At 43.4% G+C, this 20131-nt stretch overlaps 1 protein-coding gene across 1 annotated transcript; it reads right to left on the reverse strand.

Moving 5' to 3' along the window:
* Positions 1–677: 677 nt before the first annotated feature.
* On the reverse strand, positions 678–20040 carry LOC121759630 (protein CHROMATIN REMODELING 25-like). The gene is made up of 21 exons (XM_042155285.1): positions 19829–20040; positions 19184–19558; positions 7669–7755; positions 7316–7556; positions 7122–7247; positions 6974–7030; positions 6811–6897; positions 6578–6673; positions 6360–6410; positions 5983–6057; positions 5789–5875; positions 5270–5361; positions 5052–5184; positions 3874–3993; positions 3480–3593; positions 3291–3374; positions 3134–3205; positions 3006–3064; positions 2280–2454; positions 2114–2212; positions 678–1239 (listed from the first exon to the last, which is right to left on the reverse strand). Exons 1-21 carry the CDS (start codon positions 19999–20001, stop codon positions 889–891), a joined length of 2754 nt encoding a protein of 917 aa, XP_042011219.1. The 5' UTR covers positions 20002–20040; the 3' UTR covers positions 678–888.
* Between the last annotated feature and the right edge of the window lie 91 nt (positions 20041–20131).

A 20131-nucleotide genomic window follows, 5' to 3' on the forward strand; every position in this document is an offset into this window, starting at 1 on the left:
CAATTGCATTTCACATCACTAATCCTAATAGATTCAGCAATAATTTGTGCAGTAAACGTAGATGACAAGCTTTACCACATGGGATATAGCTGTCTAAAATCTTAAACTAGTGTTGTATAAATTAGCAAGATTCACCGCCCACTATCATGGGAGACTAAATATTAAAATAATACAGATGTCACATTATATTGTTTACTTATTTTCTACCTTAGTACTCCTAAACAGAAGTACCAAAAGTTAAAAGATAAAAAATCAAATAAAGCACCATATGCCTGTAATAGTTCACAATGGTTTGTTTTGGGAGGAAAATTATTCAAATCCTGTTATGTACTGTATATCACAAGTAAAGAAAATGATAGTTGATGCTAATGATTTAATAGTATAACTACAAAATTCAGCCACAATGAACAGACCTGAGCATGTATAAATCATAGCATTGATTTAAATCATAGAAACATGCAGGCACAGAGACATGACAAGCATGTTGTAAGTACTTATTTTCAAGTTTCTTATGATCTTTGGAGTTATAGGTATTAAGTCGAAGAGGAGAATCCGATCATAAGATAGAGATCGCAACCGGCACATTAATATATTTCAAACTTCAGAGGGCCTTCAGCAGTTAACTTAAGCATTCAACAAAAAGAAAAAGTTATCAAGGAGTTATACAATTTCAAAAGTTTATCCAAAGAACAGAGAATTTATTTACTTCATTCATGTTTCCTTCTGTAAGACAACATTCTGTTACATACAAGTATAGGCTCATGAGAATTCTGTGTATCCAATGGGAAAATAGTGTTTATCCCAACCTAAATATGATTACTATGTGACCATGTTGTGATAAATTGGGGAAAAGCCTATAAAAACAAGAGCTAGCAAAATGACTTAAACCTACACAAAATCATCATCACTGGTGCAAGCAAGAGATAACTGATTTGAAGGTTTTTGAAAACTCGCTGAGCTTTTCCGTGACAGCGAGATTTTAGTTTTACCTTCTAAAGTTCGCATTAGTTTTGTGTGTGGCTGAGGCAGAGTCTTCAAACTGAATGAGCTTGTTGCATCTTTACTAAAAGAGATTGCTGGAGACATTTCTTTGGTCTTATATGGCAACACTGCTTGTGAGGAGAGGCCTCTTTTTAAAACAGAGAGGCCTTTGCGTTCTACCACCTCTATCTTTGCTCTCTCTTTTGATTCAATAGGAGTAAGTTTTCCCTCTACTTGATTTGTAAAAACAAATGAAACCTGATGCAAAGAAAAGAAAAGGTTAATGTCCAAATATCATACAGGAGACCTGTAATCAATTGTGCCTTCATTGCATGATTACTTCAATTTTTAAATAGAGTTGAGTACCAATTTCATCCTGGGATTACCTTGGTCCAATATCCATAAAAGTCTTGACTTGTGAACGTAATTTTTATGCTATATAACCTTGTGAAACTATCAAAATGATTTAGGTGAATGCCAGATGAGCAATTTTGGCATTTGAGAAAGTGAGAAAGTACATTAACTCTGCCTCACCAAAAAGAGGCATAATTAAATGATAAAAATTCTAGAGAGCCATTAACAAGATAATAAAAACATATAAAGCGGAGACCATTTATAAACTAAGAAAGCATATAAAGAAATATGAGAGACTTAATAGGTCCTTCTGCTAACAAGAAATTGTTAACAGCTACAGTTTCGTCACAAACAATACTCCCTCCGTCCCATCATAAGTGACACATTTCTTTTCCGCATGTGTTTTGGAAAAATGATAATAAACATAAAACGAAGTTGAAACTATCTTATTTTGAGTTCCACCTCAACTCGTGTTTATGACAAAAACTAGTCAGCAGAACATATCATTTCATGCTTCATGAAAGTGTTCTGATTGGAAGAAAAGTTCTAATCAAAGAAGATAAACTTGGCAATGGAGCTAGACAATGAAAATCTGTAATAAAAAATATTTACAATCCGATTTAAGTTTCTTTATCAACTACAGAAAGACACTTATAAATATTTGTAATTTTCTAGTCTCAGATATTATAAACTCTCTGACCCTGTCGTGCTAAAATGTGAGAAGTAATTTAAGTTTTAGCCAAATAAAACTAGAAACTGTTTCACTAAAAATCCTCACCTCATCTCCTGCAGAAGCCTGAAGTATGAGATCAGGTACAGATGATGGAGAATGATGATGCCCCCAGCTAGCTAAATCCTCTTCCTTGGGAATCCCAACCTTGAAAAAACGTAGTTTGAGCAAAAGAAGGTGGTCTACTCCCTAGAATATTTTGAACCTAACTTACCTGTTTTTCATGGATTTTCAAACTTCCGGAGCACCCGGCAATGCCTGCAAACCCCCCTATGTCATCTTCATCAATATGGCAGCCCCCATTCGTGCACTCAGGTGCGAGATTGCTATCAGACATCATTTCTTCTTGTCTACAGCGGTTGCAGCACATCTTTTCATGAACTTCCGAACTACAAAAGGTTATCATTAGTAATGTAATTTATTTATTGATGTTATTTCAGTCGCAGTTGCCTGTGCATTTCACACAAGAAAATACAGACAGAGCAGGACCATAAAGGCACTTTTCAGAAATCAGCATCTCACCAGATGGTAGAATAAGAAGCCATATGAAACAGCATACAATTTTAATACCTGACTAAAAGAATTTTCATCATTGACAACAAATGTTATAGACGTGATCACATGAACACAAAATTGCGAGAGATTCAACAAAAAGGTGAGATCTTTATAATACAGTTCGCAATAAAGCTTATTATTTGAACCTCAATATCAATATGCTGCATATAAATCCACAAATACAGAAAAATCCAGTGTAGGATAATGCAATTCATTTTATTGATGTCATCTTATTTATTTATTTGAAGAGAAGGGGGGTTAATCCCACCTCGATCTGTTTTTTGGAATTCAAGATCATGATAAGAACCCTGTAGCAGAAGTAGATCATAATATGGGAATTTTGTGAACCTTTTGTGATTGGAAGAGAAGTTAAACAATAACACACCTTGTGTTCTCATGAAATGTGAACAGGTCGCGTAGATCTTCCGTTGAAAGTAGATTTCCCTGTGAAGAGGAGTTCACACAAGATTACGAACACAAAAGGAAAGGAGACAGAAAAATAGGGTATAGTACCATCTCCGAATCTACATGCTCCTGCTGTATAACTTTTTGAAGACCTTCTTTTGACATCTGACGCTGGTAAACCTGCAGAAATATACAGTGTTATGCTATTGATTTGCGAGATGTAAATATAGGCAAATGAATGCAACAAGAATTTACTGCACAGAACCTTTTCTTCAATGGTGCCAGTACTCAAAAACCTATAGATGTAGACTCTCTTCTTCTGGCCATCCCTCCAGACCCTTGCAGCAGCCTGCAAGAATCAGAGCACAAGATGTCTTGTTGAACATTCAAAATTTTATTGATTACACCCTTGAAGCCAATAAATAATGAACTTTCATATAAAAGGACAAATTACTTGTTTATCATTGGCAGGATTCCAATCAGGATCAAAGAGAACCAGTCGATTTCCACCAATTAAATTGAGGCCACAGCCACCAGCTTTGCTACTCAAGAGAAATGCAAACTCATCCTGAAAAGATATGTTAATATAATACACCCTGATGAAAACCAGAAACATGACAAAGATTTTAAGTTTACTGAAAAGAAGAAAAAAACTCATTTTGATTAAAAGAACGATGGTACAGAGATAGATCTGCTAAAATAAAAACAAGACTACAGCCACTAGAGAGCTAATGAATCTCTAAACAAGTCAGGAACAAAATAGTGCCTTAATCATTATGTCTTTGGATTAACGAGGCTATCCAAAACATGAGGACATATCTCAAAAGGAAAAAAAAACCATGTACTACCTTTGAAGGATCATTAAAACGATTAACCAACTTCTGTCTTTTGCTGATTGATGTACTCCCATCAAGTCTTAGGAATGGGTATCTTCTTTCACGACATAATTGAGCAAGAAGTTCCAATGTCTGAAAAAGTATAATACAAACATAAATAAATATAATGTAGAAGTATTCATGCAACATAAATGACAGTAAGCTTCGAAACTGCTTCTACACTGAACTTAAGTCTGTCTAGCAACAGGATCATGCTAAATTGATCATAGGCCATATGTCCAAATATCTTTTATGTCAAAGGTATGAAGAATTTTAAAAGGATTCAAGAATCAAGAGAGCAAAAAGGAATCCAACGTGCAACAACTTAAGGTATAGACAGGTGAAGCTTATGTGGAGCGAAATACTTACTAAATCAAGCACATCTAGAAAATATAAGAAATTACAAGTCCATAAGTTTATCACGTGCTAGCCATGGTTTGGAAAATTAAGTTATATCAATTACTGTATGGAACTGATTCAGTAAGCCACTAGATACTTTTATACTCCCTCCGTCCCAAGGAAGATGACCCCTTCCTTGGGCAGCACGGGATTTTATGTAGCTTTATTTTGTGTGTTGAGTGGAAAGAGTAAAGTAAGAGAGGGAATAAAGTAGAGATAAAAGGTGTTTCCATTTTGGGTCATTTTGAGTGAGATAAACTAAAAAGGAAAGTGGGTCATCTTCAATGGGACGGAGGGAGTACTATTCTAGGTGAGAGCGTAAGCATTTCCATTGTATAAAGTTATAACCATGTCAAACTTTTGCTAACAAATATCATGTCAAACAGTGGATCAAGTGTTTCTTTGCTCTTAATTGCTTTAAATGTGGAATGCGTTGGGAAGACGGATAAAAGTTTGGCACAAAACTGAAAATAGGATCTAGCTTCTCTATGTGTTTTCTCTGTCCACCAATTGCAGAATAATTTCGAGAATGAGTATGGTCTTTTGTAGAAATGAGTAATCAAGACCAGACTGATTAATCTTTTCAACTTCTTCATTTTAATTGCAGCATCCATTCGCTCATCCCAGAAGGCATTTTAATCCAGACAGTGGTACGCAATTGAAAATCCTCTAGTAAGAACATCAGTAAAATAAGAAGAACGCATCTCATTATCCATCATAGTATTTGATCACCTAAGGCTAAAACTTGGCACCTGAGTGTAATTTGAAACTAGAACAATCCTATCATCTGTTTTTTGACGAAGCTGAGCCAGTAACCGGGATAATACATGCATTTTTCCTGATAGCTCAACCCATGCCCCATCTCCACCAGTCCAGGAACCAGATCTGAGAGAAAATTAAAAAATCACTTAAATTGGGACCATGTAAAATCAAGTTCATAAAAAAAACAAAAAAATCAGACAGAATTTACCTTCCAGAGAACATTGACGGTGGGAAGAAACGCAAACAATCATCAAATCCTGATGTTCCTGGGCTACCACCCTTAATTGTATCATATATTAACTTCAAATAAGATTTTTCTCAGGTTAGAACTACTATATCAACAGCATACGATAAAATAACAAAAAACTGAACTTCAAGACAAAATTTATGTCCAAAATATGACGGGGTTAAGATTGATGCACTCATAAATCCTGGAAAATGTTTTCAGGGAAAAATGACATTATATGGTCACATGGAATGTGAAGAGACGTGTCTGTGAGAAGAAACAAGAATCTCGGTAAACAAGTATATTGGTTCTATGTAAGTGATAGGAAACAATTACTAGTCACTAATCAAATGAATAGCAGTAAAAGGTCTTGGTATTACAAGATTTTAGTAAAAACCTGATACCAACACAAAAATTATAGTTACTTTTTGAGACCAATGATACAATTAAATATAAAGTTTACAATAAATCCAAGATTCATTATTCCCGAAAACAACCTACCTTTGGGTGATTGCAGAGCTTCTTAAGAGCAGTTATATATGCTAAGATCTTTGCTTGCTTTGCTTCCTCTGAAATTGCTCTTTTGACCTGAGTTTAAAGCTTGTGGATTTTAGAAGCTTTTCTACTATATCTCATGCATTAAAGAAGAATAAGCTTATGTTGACTGCACAAATTATACAAAGAATGGATATTACATTTTTTGATTGGATAAAATGGCTGTAGAGCTGAGATTGGAGTGGCGACATTTTGCAGCACACTACTTCAACTATCTGTAGAAACACAGGGACTACTCTAGTTAACAAGGGCATATCAGCACATATGAATCAAGTGATTTAGATATCAAAAGGAAATAAGCTAGTGGACAGCATGAATAACATTTGATCAGAACATTTATCTCTCAAATTTTGTTTGGGAGCTTTCACGTACCAATTAATGGATCTATGATAACCAAAACTCAAACAATGATGTGCGATGATTAAAATTTCCCACATAGTCATAAGGATCTTATGGCCTTAGTTCAGATGTGTTGCATGAGTTATTCTGCATAAAACACAAAAATAAAGAAAAGTACCTTGGGTGGTAGGTGGTTAGATAGTAATGCATTTGTCCTTCGCAATATAAACTGAAACACAAACAAAGACATTGTAAGAAATATCTTAATTCGATTCTGTTTACTAAACCATGAACTGTATCTTAATTCGATTCTTATGAGATTTAATTGTAGATCTAAAGGAACAATTCGAAGCTACACAAGTTCCAGGTGCAGGGAATATTGAAGATTATAGTTACCTGGTTTACTTTTGCACTTAGTTCTGTAGAGCGCTCTGAGCCAAGTCTCTTTTCTTCTTCAGTAGCTGTTGGCTCTCGACTACAAACAATTGGCATCTACCAAAGTACGGAGTATTAAGATAAACAAGTGTTTTCTAAAGCCCAGGAACAATCCGATGCCAACAAATTTCAAATCTTTCTTAGGTTCGATAAACATAAAGATGCCTAACTTGGTCCAGAGTTAGTTAGAGTACCTCATAATATCGCCGAAAATATAAAGCATCACCAAGGACTCCTGGATTTGTGAAATTAACCATGGCATAGAACTCCTCCAGATCATTCTATGTTGAGATAAAATGGATAAGAAAACAGAATGAACACACTATGAGATTGCAAGGATGCTTAGGAAATTCTTACTTGCATCGGAGTGCCTGAGAGCAAAATGCGGCGTTTGCACAATAGAGAAGCTAGTGCCTGTTCCATGTGGTTATTAAAGTAATCATGAATTCAGAATGATAGCATTCAGGAAAAATAAGCTGAAAGGAGAGAAGGTAATGCATCTTACTCGATTGGTCAATGTTTGGTCATTCTTTAGCCTGTGAGCCTCGTCGCATATGAGTAGGTCACAGGATCCATTTTGGTTGAATTTTGAAGAATGCATCCGAAATGTCTCATAAGAAATAATCAATACCTGTCAGAACGTGATTTGAGTGAATACTTCGAACATTTGGGGATAAACTAAAAACACCAGAAAAGCACCTGTAAAGGGCTTGGGGACCTAGTAAAACTATCAATTCCAGAGATAACGTCTTCCCGGGTACTCTCACAAAGAGCAACAAGCTTAACTCTTTCCCCGACCCATTTCTTGATTTCAGCCTCCCAGTTGCTCACAAGACTAGTAGGAGTCACAATTATTGCTTTTTTAACCATTGGTTCCCCATCAAATCCTTGACGAAGAAGGGTATACAGAAGTGTGATCGACTGCAAGGTTTTTCCCAACCTATAGATAAAAACCCCAAATTTGAAACATCAATGAGAAGAGATATAAATTAGAATTTTTTTTGTTCTTGTAAACAGAGAAGTAATAGTATCAGTGGTTACTGAACTTTTACCCCATATCATCAGCCAAAATGCATCCATTGATGTTTTCAGCACTGAGCATACCCGAAACACAAACAAACATGAACTGCACACCTTCTCTGCAAATGAAAATCAAATGAGCCTTCACTTGAGTGGTATTGATGGATCCGCGAATTTTTGATGTTAGCAAATGCTGGTAGAGAATGAAAATACAGACACAAAGAATTTACGTGGTTCGATTTACTGAAGTAAATCTACGTCCACGGGAAAAAGGGAGGGCAAGATTGTATTGCTTGATCTGTTTTCTACAGCTTACAAATACAAACTTGCTATTTGCTATATGGTGTTTTATCTCTAGAGAGCTTAACCTCCTCATATCAGATCTAAGTTCCATTTATATCTTGGACTAAGATCGTGGCTTGCATCACCACCCTAAGTCGTGGATGTCGTGTAGGTCATGGCCTAAGATCGTGGATGTAGCGTAGGTCATGGCCTACGATCGTGGCCTGAGTTGACACCACGTGGTAGTGGGTGTGTTGGACATCCTGTATGGGTCCACTAACTCCTTGTTCGGTCGAATACTGAGACCGAACTGCTTTGGTTGCCGATCTGAGAGTAGAGCTTGATGCCGACCTGAGAGCAGAGCTTGATTGGTTGGCTTTTACCGAGCTGTAGGCTGAGGCCGAACTCTTTGGTAATGCCGAACTCATACTCCTGCTTTGGTTGCCGATCTGAGAGTAGAGCTTGATGCCGACCTGAGAGCAGAGCTTGATAGGTTGGCTTTTACCGAGCTGTAGGCTGAGGCCGAACTCTTTGGTAATGCCGAACTCATACTCTTCCTTGGGCTTTGGGCTGATGGGCCGTCATTGCTGTTGGGCTTGTTTAGTACGCACCCCATCACTACCCCCCCCGAAAAGCGAAGTGAATCACTTCGGCGAAGCGAGTCACTTCGGCATTCTGGAATACGGGGGGAGGCTGAAGTCGGGGGACGTGCCCTGCGCGTGACTGCATTAAATGCGGCATTAAATGCGACAGTAAAATCTGGCCGTCGAATCCTGAAAAGGTGGGATATGAAACGGTGCGATGATTTGAAATCTTTTCCAAATCTGATAAATACCGCCTTTCTTCATCATTTGAACACCTTTGCTATTGGCTTCTTCTGCACTCTCTATCTTTTGCGTGAAAAATTTCCTTCCGCTTTCAAAAATTTCCTCAGGATTTCTTCAAACTTTCAAAGAGTAAGAACCATGTCTGCTTCTTCTTCGTCTGAGTCTGGTAGCGGTAGAAAAGGGGGTAAGGGGTCTTCTAGCCGGAAAGAATCCGGGGAGAAGACCGTAGAGTATTTTCACAGTATCTTGAGTAAGGATACTGTGATATCCCTTTACGAAAAATACTCTTTTCCTGGGGGGAAGGCGGTGGTTCCCGACGATGATCATAGGGCTAACGATCCGCCGGAGGGTTATGCCACCGTTTACGAAGCCTGCTTAGAATGCGGGCTTCGTTTCCCTCTTCCCCCACCTTTTGTAGAGTTTCTTGATTTTTTTCAACTCCCTTTAGGTCAGGTGACTCCGAATTCTTGGAGGCACTTGTCGGCTTTTGCTGCCGAACTCCGTAGGTTAGATAAGGATCTGTCTCTGCGGGCAATCCTTAATTTTTTCCAATTTAAAAGGAAGGGATCTTGGTTTTACTTGATCCCCTTACAGCCTTTTAGGGCATTCTGCAAAACCAAGTGGCCGAAATGGCAAAACCGCTTCTTTTTTTATAATAGGACAGCGGCTCCGGGCTTCCCCTGGAGAGGGCCGAAGTCCGTGATTCCTCACCCTCGGTTAGAACCATTGGCCGAGCTCGATGACGAGCTCAACAAGATTCCCATAGTTAGGAAACAATACACGGAGTCTGAGCTCGTCAAGGGCGACGTCGTGTTCGACATCTCGTCTTCGGACGAAGAGGCCGAGGGTGAGGATTTCTCTTTACCTTTATGTTCTACTGCTTTAACGAAGAAAACTAACCTTGCTTTCTTGCTTTTTGGCAGTGTACATGCTGAACAAGGCTACCCGAAAATCTTCGGAGTCCAAGGAGCCGGAGAGGCCGAAAACCGCCAGCTCGGCGTCTGATGCCGAGAGGACTCCGAAAAGGCAAAAAACCTCTTCGGATCCGAAGAAGCCGGAGTCAACTTCGGCAAAGGGGAGGGGGAAGGCCCAGAAGCCCCCGAGAGCGCCAGAGAAAGACGTGGTCTTGGCGCCTCCTTCGGAACATATCTGTGAGCCGTTTTTATGGCCCACGGACTTCGCCGAGGTGAATTCTCTTCTTGATTTTCTGGCCTTGCTTTTTTTTTTCTGTATTTTTTGTGGTCCCTTTGTTGACTTTTTTCTTTATTCATTTTCAGAGGAACGATATGCTCTCCAAGCTCGTCGCCGTCGAACTCTCCAAAGCGTCCAATGACTATGCCGAGATGCAGAGGAAGTTGGCAGCTGCTTGTCATCGGGCCGAACAGGCTGAGGCTAACTTTGAGAAGGCCAGAGCTGCTAGGATTTCGGCCCAGGATGAAGCTCAGTTTGCCAAAAACCAGCTCGTCATCCAGCGAGAGCAGGCGAAGCGGAGCGATGCTGCTGCCGTGGTTGCCCAAGGGGAGGCTCTCCGTGTTTACACGGAGAAACTCTTTTTGAGCAGCCAGTTCTCGGCCTTTGTCGGTAGCCTGGTAAGGCTAATTGCCGATAAGGGCGAGCAGGGGGCCGACGTCGTGCTGCCTCTGTACAGCCGAGAGATAGCAGCTCGGCTTCAGAATCTGCCGCTCCTTGAGGAGCTCGCTTCATCTTCGGTCCTGCTTTCTGCAGACCGAGTCCGGAGTTGTCGAGCTGATCGGGACGAGAACCTGGAGGCTATCTTTGCCTCCGTGGGACCCGTTTCACCCGCTTCGACTTACAACGGAGAGGGTGAGGCCGAGCCGCTGGAGCGGGAGGCCGAAGTCGATCAGGCCGGGCATCTGGAGAAGGAGGCCGATCAGGAGGCGGAGGCGAGGCCGGCAGGAGGCGAGGCCGAGGCTGAGGTAGCCCAGGAGAAGGAAGCTGTACCAGACCGAGGAGCCGGAGACGAAGCAGGCGGAGTATGATTTCGTCTCCCTTCTCTTAGTCTAGTTTCTTCCTTGTAAAATGGCCTTGAAGCCCTAGTGTAAAAAATTTTCCTTGTGTGAAAAATTCTCTACATTTGTCTTCGTATAGCTTTTCGTACTCGCCTTTATTCCTATTGTATTTTACTATCTGCTCGGTATAGCTGCCGAACTAATATAGCTGCTTTGTACCCAAGGAGATGGAGATACTTCACTGGAAACGGCTGTACTCTTCGGCTTTGGACGAAGCTGAGAGAAGAGCTATAGCCGATCAGACGAAGAATGACGAGCTTCTGGCTCGTTTAGTGAAGCTGGAGGCCGATATCAAGGACTTAGAGTCCGATAAGAAAGATCTGGAGGCCGAGCTGAATACGGCCATTGCTGAGAGGACTGCGTATGAGGATTACATCCGTGTGCGCGGGGGAATGACCATATCAGAAGTTCAGGAACGAGTTGACGAACTGTGGGAGGAGTATAATGTACTCCGGAGGAACAATGCGCTGGAGAGCTCGGCTTGCCAACAAGTCGTGAAATCATTGCGGCGCTGGGCTTCTCGGTACGACATTGTTCTTGCCCGGCGTCCCTCAATTGAGAGATTCCTCCGGCATATCGCGCCAACAGATGCTCGCACTCCAGATCAAACCTCTGGTTCCCTTGTTCAAAATCCTACTCCCAGCCAACAACGAACTCCGGAACAGCCGGAAACGTCAAGACGAGAACGGGCTCAGGAGCAACCGGAATCGTCAAGACGGGGACGGACTGAAATTCGCCGAGGAGTTGTGACTATGAGCGAGCAAGATCAGCAGATGCTTATTGCAGACTCTTCATCGCCGAGGTGTTAGGACTTCTCGGGCTCGGGGAAGAGGCGTTGGGTCGAGGATAGCATCTCGTCGACCTGCTTATTCTTCATCTGCTCGGAACAACCGAACTCGGCTTCCAGAGGATTTTGCAGATAGGTGGCTTAACTTCAGCAACCCTGGACAGTAGAATAGTCCTTTGTAATAGCGTAACGCCATTTTGTAGGGTAGCGGAGTTGTATGCTGAACAAGATTTGATAAATGAAATTTTGTTTTCGCTTCTAACACTGTATTTACAGCTTAGCGAAAAAATTTCATCGTACTTGTCCTCGGTCTTATGAAGTAAATTTCTTTGACCGGACTTGGTCCTTGGTCTGATGAAATAAACATCTTTGACCGGACTCGTCTTTGGTCTGATGAAATAAACATCTTCGACCGGACTCGTCTTTGGTCTGATGAAATAAACATCTTTGACCGGACTTGGTTTGTGTTCTAATTTGGCGATTTTTGTCGCCGGGATCGAACTTTCCCTTGTCCTAATTCGGCGAGTTTTATCGCGTGGATCGGACTTTCCCAGTTAACCGAAGTGGTCTTATGCAGTAAACCTCTTTGACTAGACATGGTCGTCCCCGGTCTTATGAGGTAAACTTCTTTGACCGAACTTGGTCGTCCTAATTCGGCGAGGTTTATCGCGTGGATCGGACTTTCCCTAATTGCAGTTCGTTTCAGACGAAGTGCTTATTAAGCTGAATTGCGGTCTTGTATCCTCCTTGGAAGCTTGGACTCACAATCGTTGGCTTATTGCAGTTCGTTTCAGACGGACTGCTTGTTAAGCTGAATTGTGGTCTTATATCCTCCTTAGAAGCTTGGACTCACAATAGTCTTTAATAATCGATCTAAAAAGGGGATGAGTCTTTAAAGAACGATATACCTTGGTACCATTTGTAAGAGACGACAAGCACATAGAGACAAAACACATAGGGAAAAAATGAAAAAGACGAAGGAAAAAAAACTTTAAACCTTTTTTTTAAAACGACAAGTAAAAGGTACAAGTAAAAAACAAACAAATAAAAACACATACCCCTATGACCGAACTAGACACGAGACGGACTGACCGGACTTTGTCTCTTACAAGTGGAACTTCTTGAGGTTGGAGACGTGCCATGTTCGGGGTACTTGTTCTCCTGACATGTGAGTCAATTTATAAGACCCTTTGCCGAGGACTTCGGACACCCGATATGGACCCTCCCATGTGGGTTCGAGTTTGCCCAGCTTTTCTGCTCGGCTTACTTCGTTGTTTCTCAAGACGAGATCTCCCACTTGAAATTGAAGCTTTTTCACCCTTTGGTTATAATACCGGGCTACTTGCTCCTTATACTTGGCTGCTTTTATGCACGCCAATTCTCTTCTTTCTTCGGCGAGATCTAGTTCTGCTCTCAGTCCGTCGTCATTCATTTCTGAGGAGAAATTTAGGGTTCGGGGACTGGGTACGCCGATCTCCACCGGAATTACGGCTTCAGTGCCGTACACCAGGCTATACGGAGTTTCACCGTTGGAGGTTTTGGGTGTAGTTCGGTAGGACCATAGGACTTGAGGGAGATTTTCTACCCATTGTCCTTTGGCTTGTTCTAACCGAGCTTTTAACCCTTTCACCAGAATCCGGTTCGTTACTTCCGTTTGTCCGTTTGCTTGGGGATGGGAGACCGAAGTGAACCGCTGTTGAATGTTCAGCTCTTGGCACCAATTCTTGAACGTCTTGTCGGTGAACTGAGTCCCATTATCCGAGATGAGGATGTGGGGTATGCCAAATCGGCACACTATGTTCTTCCAGACGAAGTCCAATGCCTTTGAGCTCGTTATCGTAGCTAATGGTTCAGCCTCCACCCACTTCGTGAAGTAGTCCACGGCAACGATAAGGAATTTCATTTGCCGAGGAGCTTGAGGAAGTGGTCCCACTATGTCTATGCCCCATTGCATGAAAGGCCAAGGGCTTTGCATAGTGTATAGATCGGTCTGCGGCATCCTTGGGACATTTGCATGAATTTGGCACTTCGTACACTTCTTGACGAGCTGCACTGCCTCTTGTACCATGGTTGGCCAATAATATCCCCATCTCAGAACTTTTTTAGCTAAAGCTCTGGCTCCGATGTGGCTACCGCACGATCCTTCATGAACTTCTCTGAGGATGTAGTCCGTCTCTTCTGGTCCTACGCACCGCAATAACGGCTGGAGGTAAGACTTTCTAAAGAGGACTCCTTCATGAAGTTCGTACCGAAGAGCTCGGCACGTGATCTTCCGAGCTTCTCTCTTATCCTCGGGCAATTGTCCTTGATCCAGATACTGCAAGATCGGCGTCATCCAGTTCGGCGAGCTGGATACAGAATGTACCTCGGCTTCATCAATGCTTCGATGCATTAATTCTTCCGCCTTTGAGCTCGGATCTGAGGCCAACTTACTTAAGGTATCTGCTCGGCTATTTTCCGCTCTGGGAATGCGGATTATCCGAAAATAGGAGAAACTTCGGCTGATGCTTTGCGCTTTGTCCAAATACTTCTTCATTCTCTCGTCACGGGCTTCACTTGTACCCAACATGTGATTTACTATGACTTGTGAATCACAATGGACTTTGAGAGATTTGACGAGTAGACTTTGCGCTAACTGGAGTCCGGCCAGGAGGGCTTCGTACTCGGCTTCATTATTAGTAGTGGGGAATAGGAAACGAAGTGAGTAGGTTACCTCGTGTCCGTCGGGAGCGACAAGTAAAATACCAGCTCCACTTCCCATCTTGTTTGAAGCTCCATCTACGAATCCGCTCCAGCAGTCCGGCGGCTCTACTTCGGATTCCAAGGGCTGTGCTAGTTCGGCATTGGCAGAATTCTTCTGTTCGGCAATAATAGGAATTGCTTGATCGAACTTCGCTTCTGCAAGAAAATCTGCCAAGGCTTGTCCCTTGATGGCTTTCCGAGGTAGATATTCAATTGTGTGCTCTCCCAACTCTATAGCCCACTTGGCGATTCTGCCCGATGCTTCTGGCTTGGTCAAAACTTGCCGAAGAGGTAGATCGGTTAAGACGCATACCTTGTGAGCATAGAAGTATGGCCGCAGTCTCCTTGCTGCATTTACTAACGCCAGAGCAATTTTTTCCAGAGGTTGATACCTTGTTTCTGGACCTCTTAATGCTCGGCTTGTAAAGTAGATGGGAAACTGCTTTAGGCCTTCTTCTCGTACAAGCACCGCGCTGATGGTTTGATCCGATGCCGCTAAGTATAAGAATAGTACTTCGGCTTCGGCTGGAGCAGAGAGAATAGGAAGCTCGGCTAGATAACTTTTGAGCTCGTCAAAGGCCTTTTTCTGCTCGGCTCCCCACTCGAACTTTGGTGCCTTTTTCAACACCTTGAAGAACGGCAGTTGCTTTTCGGCTGCTTGGGAAAGGAATCGACTCAGTGCGGCTAGACATCCGGTTAGCCTTTGCACGTCATGTATGGACTTCGGCATTGCCATGTTCTGAACGACTTGAACTTTTGAGGGGTTTGCCTTGAGTCCGTCTTTTGAAACCCAACAACCCAGAAACTTTCCCGAATCTACCAAAAAGGTACACTTTTGGGGATTAAGTTTGAGGTTGGCTTTCTTGAGCACGTTGAGAGTGGACTTGAGGTTGTGCTCGTACTCCGAGGTGCTTTTGCTCTTGACGACTATATCGTCAACATATACTTCGACTTCCTTTCCAATCAGGTGCCGAAAAAGCTTGTCTACCATCCTTTGATAAGTGGCTCCGGCATTCTTTAAACCGAATGGCATCTTTTTATAAGCGAAAATGCCGAAATCAGTAATGAAGGCCGTTTTTTGAAGCGTCAATCTCATCCATTAAAACCTGATGGTATCCTTTGTATAGATCAAGAAAACAAAAAATTTCAAAGCCTATCAGAGCTTCTACTTTTTTATCTATGTTCGGAAGGGGATAGCAATCTTTGGGACAGTGCTTATTTAGATCGGTGAAATCTATGCACATCCGCCATCCTCCTTCCTTTTTCTTGATCATGACAGGATTGGCCACCCACGAAGGATACTTCACTTCGAATAACACATCCGCCTTCAATAATTGACGGACTTCGTCATGGATGACTTGACTTCGTTCTGCCGCAAAGAGTCTTTGCTTCTGTTTTATCGGCCGGACCGAAGGATCAATATTTAAACGATGAGTGATTACCTCGGGGGGCACTCCGGTCATGTCCAACGGAGACCATGCAAAGACGTCTTTGTACTCCTTGAGGAGCTGGATGGTTTTTTCCCGAAGTAGAGGCGTTCCCGCGAAGCCGATCTTAACCGTTCTGGATGGATCGTCTTCGTACAGCTGAACTGTCATCGAGTTCGGCTCCGGTATGACTTCGGTCATCGCCTCTGACTCCGGCTGCTGTGATTGCTATGCTTGGTGGTGCCGATCTGACTGCTCGGCACTTCTAAGCGCAATTTGCAGGCATTCCTTTGCTCTTTTTTGGTCACCTCGGATGACCGCTATCCCTCCTTTAGTAGGGATCTTGATGGTGAGGTGATAGGTGGAGCAAACGGCCCGAACTGTGTTGAGCCAGTCTCTTCCCAGGATGACGTTGTACGGGGACCGAGCTTTTACCACGAAAAACTCAATCATCGTACTGGAGCTAGTAGGCGCTTTCCCCACCGTGATCGGAAGGCTGATAATACCTTCAGGGCGGGTGTCCTCCTGGGCGAAGCTCTTCAGGGGAAGCGGAGCCGGGCTGAGCCGAGCTGGGTCCACTTCTAGTTTGTCGAAGCACTCTTTAAAAAGAATGCTGACTGACGCTCCTGTATCCACAAACACCCTGTGGATCAGTTTGTTTGCCACTCCGGCTTGGATGACAATGGCGTCTTGGTGAGGAGAGATGGCCGGGACGGGATCAGCATCCGAGAACGTAATCACTTCGTCCTGCTTCAGCCTTTTATGCGTTGGCTCCTCTCGATTGGAGCCCCTGCGCTCTGACTTCAGGGACGACTTGGTCTTCCCGGCAGGGAGAGCGTCAATAGTCAGGATTACTCCATCATATTGCGGCTCGTCATCGTCTTCGGGATCCGGCTGCCTTTTCGGATCCTGAGGAGCGCAGTTCGCACCTCTCTGCTTCTTATTCTTCTTTGACTGCTTGCTTTGGTATTTTTTCAATGTCCCTGCCCTCACAAGAACATCGATACCTGCAGCCAAGTTTCTGCACTCCTCGGTATCGTGACCGTGGTCTTGATGGTAGGAGCAGTAGTTATCCTGGGGTCGGCGCGCGGCAGATTTCGTCATCCGCTTTGGCTTTTCGAACAGGTCGGAGTGTAGTTCGAAAATTTCCGCTCTCGGCTTGTTCAGCGGTACGAACTGAGCGGGCGGCTTCTCGGGATTGAGACGGGGTCCCAATCTGTCTTGCACCGGAGTCCTTTGAATCCTTTCAAAAGGAGTTCGGCGAGGATGTCCCTGATCGCCAAAAGGAGTTCGGCGAGGATGTCCCTGATCGCTATGATCGGGCTTCCTCCTGTCTCCTCGGGACGATGAGCTGTCTAACGACCGTTTGCGACGGTCTGCCTCATCGGCCCGGGAGTACTGGTCCGCAATGTCCCACATTTCCTGAGCTGTCTGCGGACCGCACTCAACGAGCTTCCTGTAGAGAGCTCCGGGCAGGATTCCATTTTGGAATGCCGAGATGACAAGCAGATCGTTGAGATCGTCTACTTGCAGGCATTCCTTGTGGAATCTTGTCATAAAGTCGCTGATTTTTTCGTCGCGACCTTGACGAATGGAAAGCAGCTGAGCCGAAGTGATTCGGGCTTCCGCTTTCTGAAAGAACCTCCTGTGGAAGGCATCCATTAGATCTCGGTAAGATCTGATGCTGCCCTGGGGGAGGCTATCGAACCACCTTCTCGCGTTCCCGATGAGCAGCTCGGGAAACAGCTTGCACATGTGGACCTCGTTGAGACCCTGGTTCGCCATGTTATACTGATAGCGCCCCAAGAAATCGTGAGGGTCCACGAGCCCGTCGTAAGTCATCGACGGAGTTCGGTAGTTCTGCGGTAGGGGAGTTCGGGTGATGTCGTCCGAGAACGGAGTCTTCAGTGCTCCGTACACGGCGAATCCGATATCTCGTCGGTATGGAGGAGATTGAGTTCTCCTGTGATTCCGGTACCGAGGAAGAGCAGGAATATGTCGGGGTTGAGGATTCTTCTTCCTGGAAGACACGGCACTACTGCGGTAGTGACTTTCATGTCTGGATGAGGAAGGAGAATCCTCCGCTTTCGTCTTCGGCTCTTGGCTCTTTTGCAGGAAGGCTAAGAACTCATCCTGCTTCTCAGCCAAGAACAGCTTGACAGCCTCATTCAAATCAGGCTGCTGGGAAGACTCAGTGGGACGATTTTTGGAGCGGCCTGTTCCTTCGCCATGAGAACTGGTGGTGGATTTATCCCTAGGCTGTTTTCCAGACCTATGGGATGGATTGGCTTCCTCCTGGTTCTCACGGGCAGGAATACGGGTACTCTGCGATCTGGTATGCATTTTTTGGGTGGAAAAAAATGGATCAAAAATTCGCTTTATCACAAATTTTGTTCTCTGCTTCCCACAGACGGCGCCAGTGATGGATCCGCGAATTTTTGATGTTAGCAAATGCTGGTAGAGAATGAAAATACAGACACAAAGAATTTACGTGGTTCGATTTACTGAAGTAAATCTACGTCCACGGGAAAAAGGGAGGGCAAGATTGTATTGCTTGATCTGTTTTCTACAGCTTACAAATACAAACTTGCTATTTGCTATATGGTGTTTTATCTCTAGAGAGCTTAACCTCCTCATATCAGATCTAAGTTCCATTTATATCTTGGACTAAGATCGTGGCTTGCATCACCACCCTAAGTCGTGGATGTCGTGTAGGTCATGGCCTAAGATCGTGGATGTAGCGTAGGTCATGGCCTACGATCGTGGCCTGAGTTGACACCACGTGGTAGTGGGTGTGTTGGACATCCTGTATGGGTCCACTAACTCCTTGTTCGGTCGAATACTGAGACCGAACTGCTTTGGTTGCCGATCTGAGAGTAGAGCTTGATGCCGACCTGAGAGCAGAGCTTGATTGGTTGGCTTTTACCGAGCTGTAGGCTGAGGCCGAACTCTTTGGTAATGCCGAACTCATACTCCTGCTTTGGTTGCCGATCTGAGAGTAGAGCTTGATGCCGACCTGAGAGCAGAGCTTGATAGGTTGGCTTTTACCGAGCTGTAGGCTGAGGCCGAACTCTTTGGTAATGCCGAACTCATACTCTTCCTTGGGCTTTGGGCTGATGGGCCGTCATTGCTGTTGGGCTTGTTTAGTACGCACCCCATCAGGTATATAAAATGAAAACAGTATTTATCCATATTGGGTTTCGCAACTTATTGTTTGATACTGAATTTTAACATAAATCACTAACCAACAGTAAGTATTGAATTAACAAATATGTATCATGAAGCTACATGCTTATCCTCATGATAAATGCAAAATGATACATAGATGCTAGTCACAACATATGGCATATCTAACAAATCTTAGTAGTGGAAACATTTTGTGTGTTTTAGTTTCACGAACGAACAAATCTTACTCTCACAGGTTGAAAACCAGAAAACCAGCTGAGATGTACCTTTGATGGGGTCTGAGAAACTTCACAAGCAGGGGATCTACAATTATAAAAGATTCATCGTTTTGGTCCTTGGCCTCTTCTGGCTGCCACAACACCAAGGGTTCAATTTCTGGGGGAAGTGATTCACTTTCCTCGGGATCGTTCTCAACGGTCTTGGGAGTACTAAAAATGTTCGTGATTTGGACTAGAACAGGCCTCGTGGACCCCCATGGCACAAACCGCTTGCGAGCAGAAAGCCGACGTGCCAACCGCTCTTTGTTCTCAGAGTATCCAAAGGAGGAGGGAGGCTTAAAGGGCTTTCTTATGGTGGCCTCTGAACCCACCACAGAATACACTCGAGGAAATAGCGACAGCCGATTCACTTCCAGGTTTCCCCTGGTTCAAAACCATGTAATGTAACTGATTTCAGTAAAAAGCATCTCCTCTCAATTGCAAATTACTGCATTTCTAGTTAGGGATTAAAACCCTAAATTAAATATTACCGACACAGCCAAGGAGCATTAATTTGAAAAGCAATGTGATAGAAACGATAAAAAAATCCAAATATCCAAGCACCTCACACACTAGCAGCCAGCACAACCCAATGCCGTTGTAATCTCTGAGCAGTAGCTAATTACCATAAAACTAAGCTAACAGGCTACAAACCTCACGAGGGCCGATACGTTTTGCAACTTTCGCCGGAGGTTCGGCTGCGGAGCCGGAATTTCTTCATCTTCGCTATCACAATCGGAGCCATTTGATTCGGGGGAGACGTCGTAATCGGGTTCGGATCCTGCAGAGTCTCCGGAATTGGAGATAGTTTCGTCTTCGTCTTCCATCGTCTCGAGATTTCAACTTCACTCTGTTCCTTGCAGCAGACTCACACTGCCCCTATTTTGAATACATAAAATTATGGCGGTAAAGTTGCATAAATTAAATCACTTCAATACTGTGCTGTTTGCAACATAT

The sequence above is a fragment of the Salvia splendens genome, chromosome 12, assembly GCF_004379255.2.
Source record: "Salvia splendens isolate huo1 chromosome 12, SspV2, whole genome shotgun sequence".
Lineage (NCBI taxonomy): Eukaryota > Viridiplantae > Streptophyta > Magnoliopsida > Lamiales > Lamiaceae > Salvia > Salvia splendens.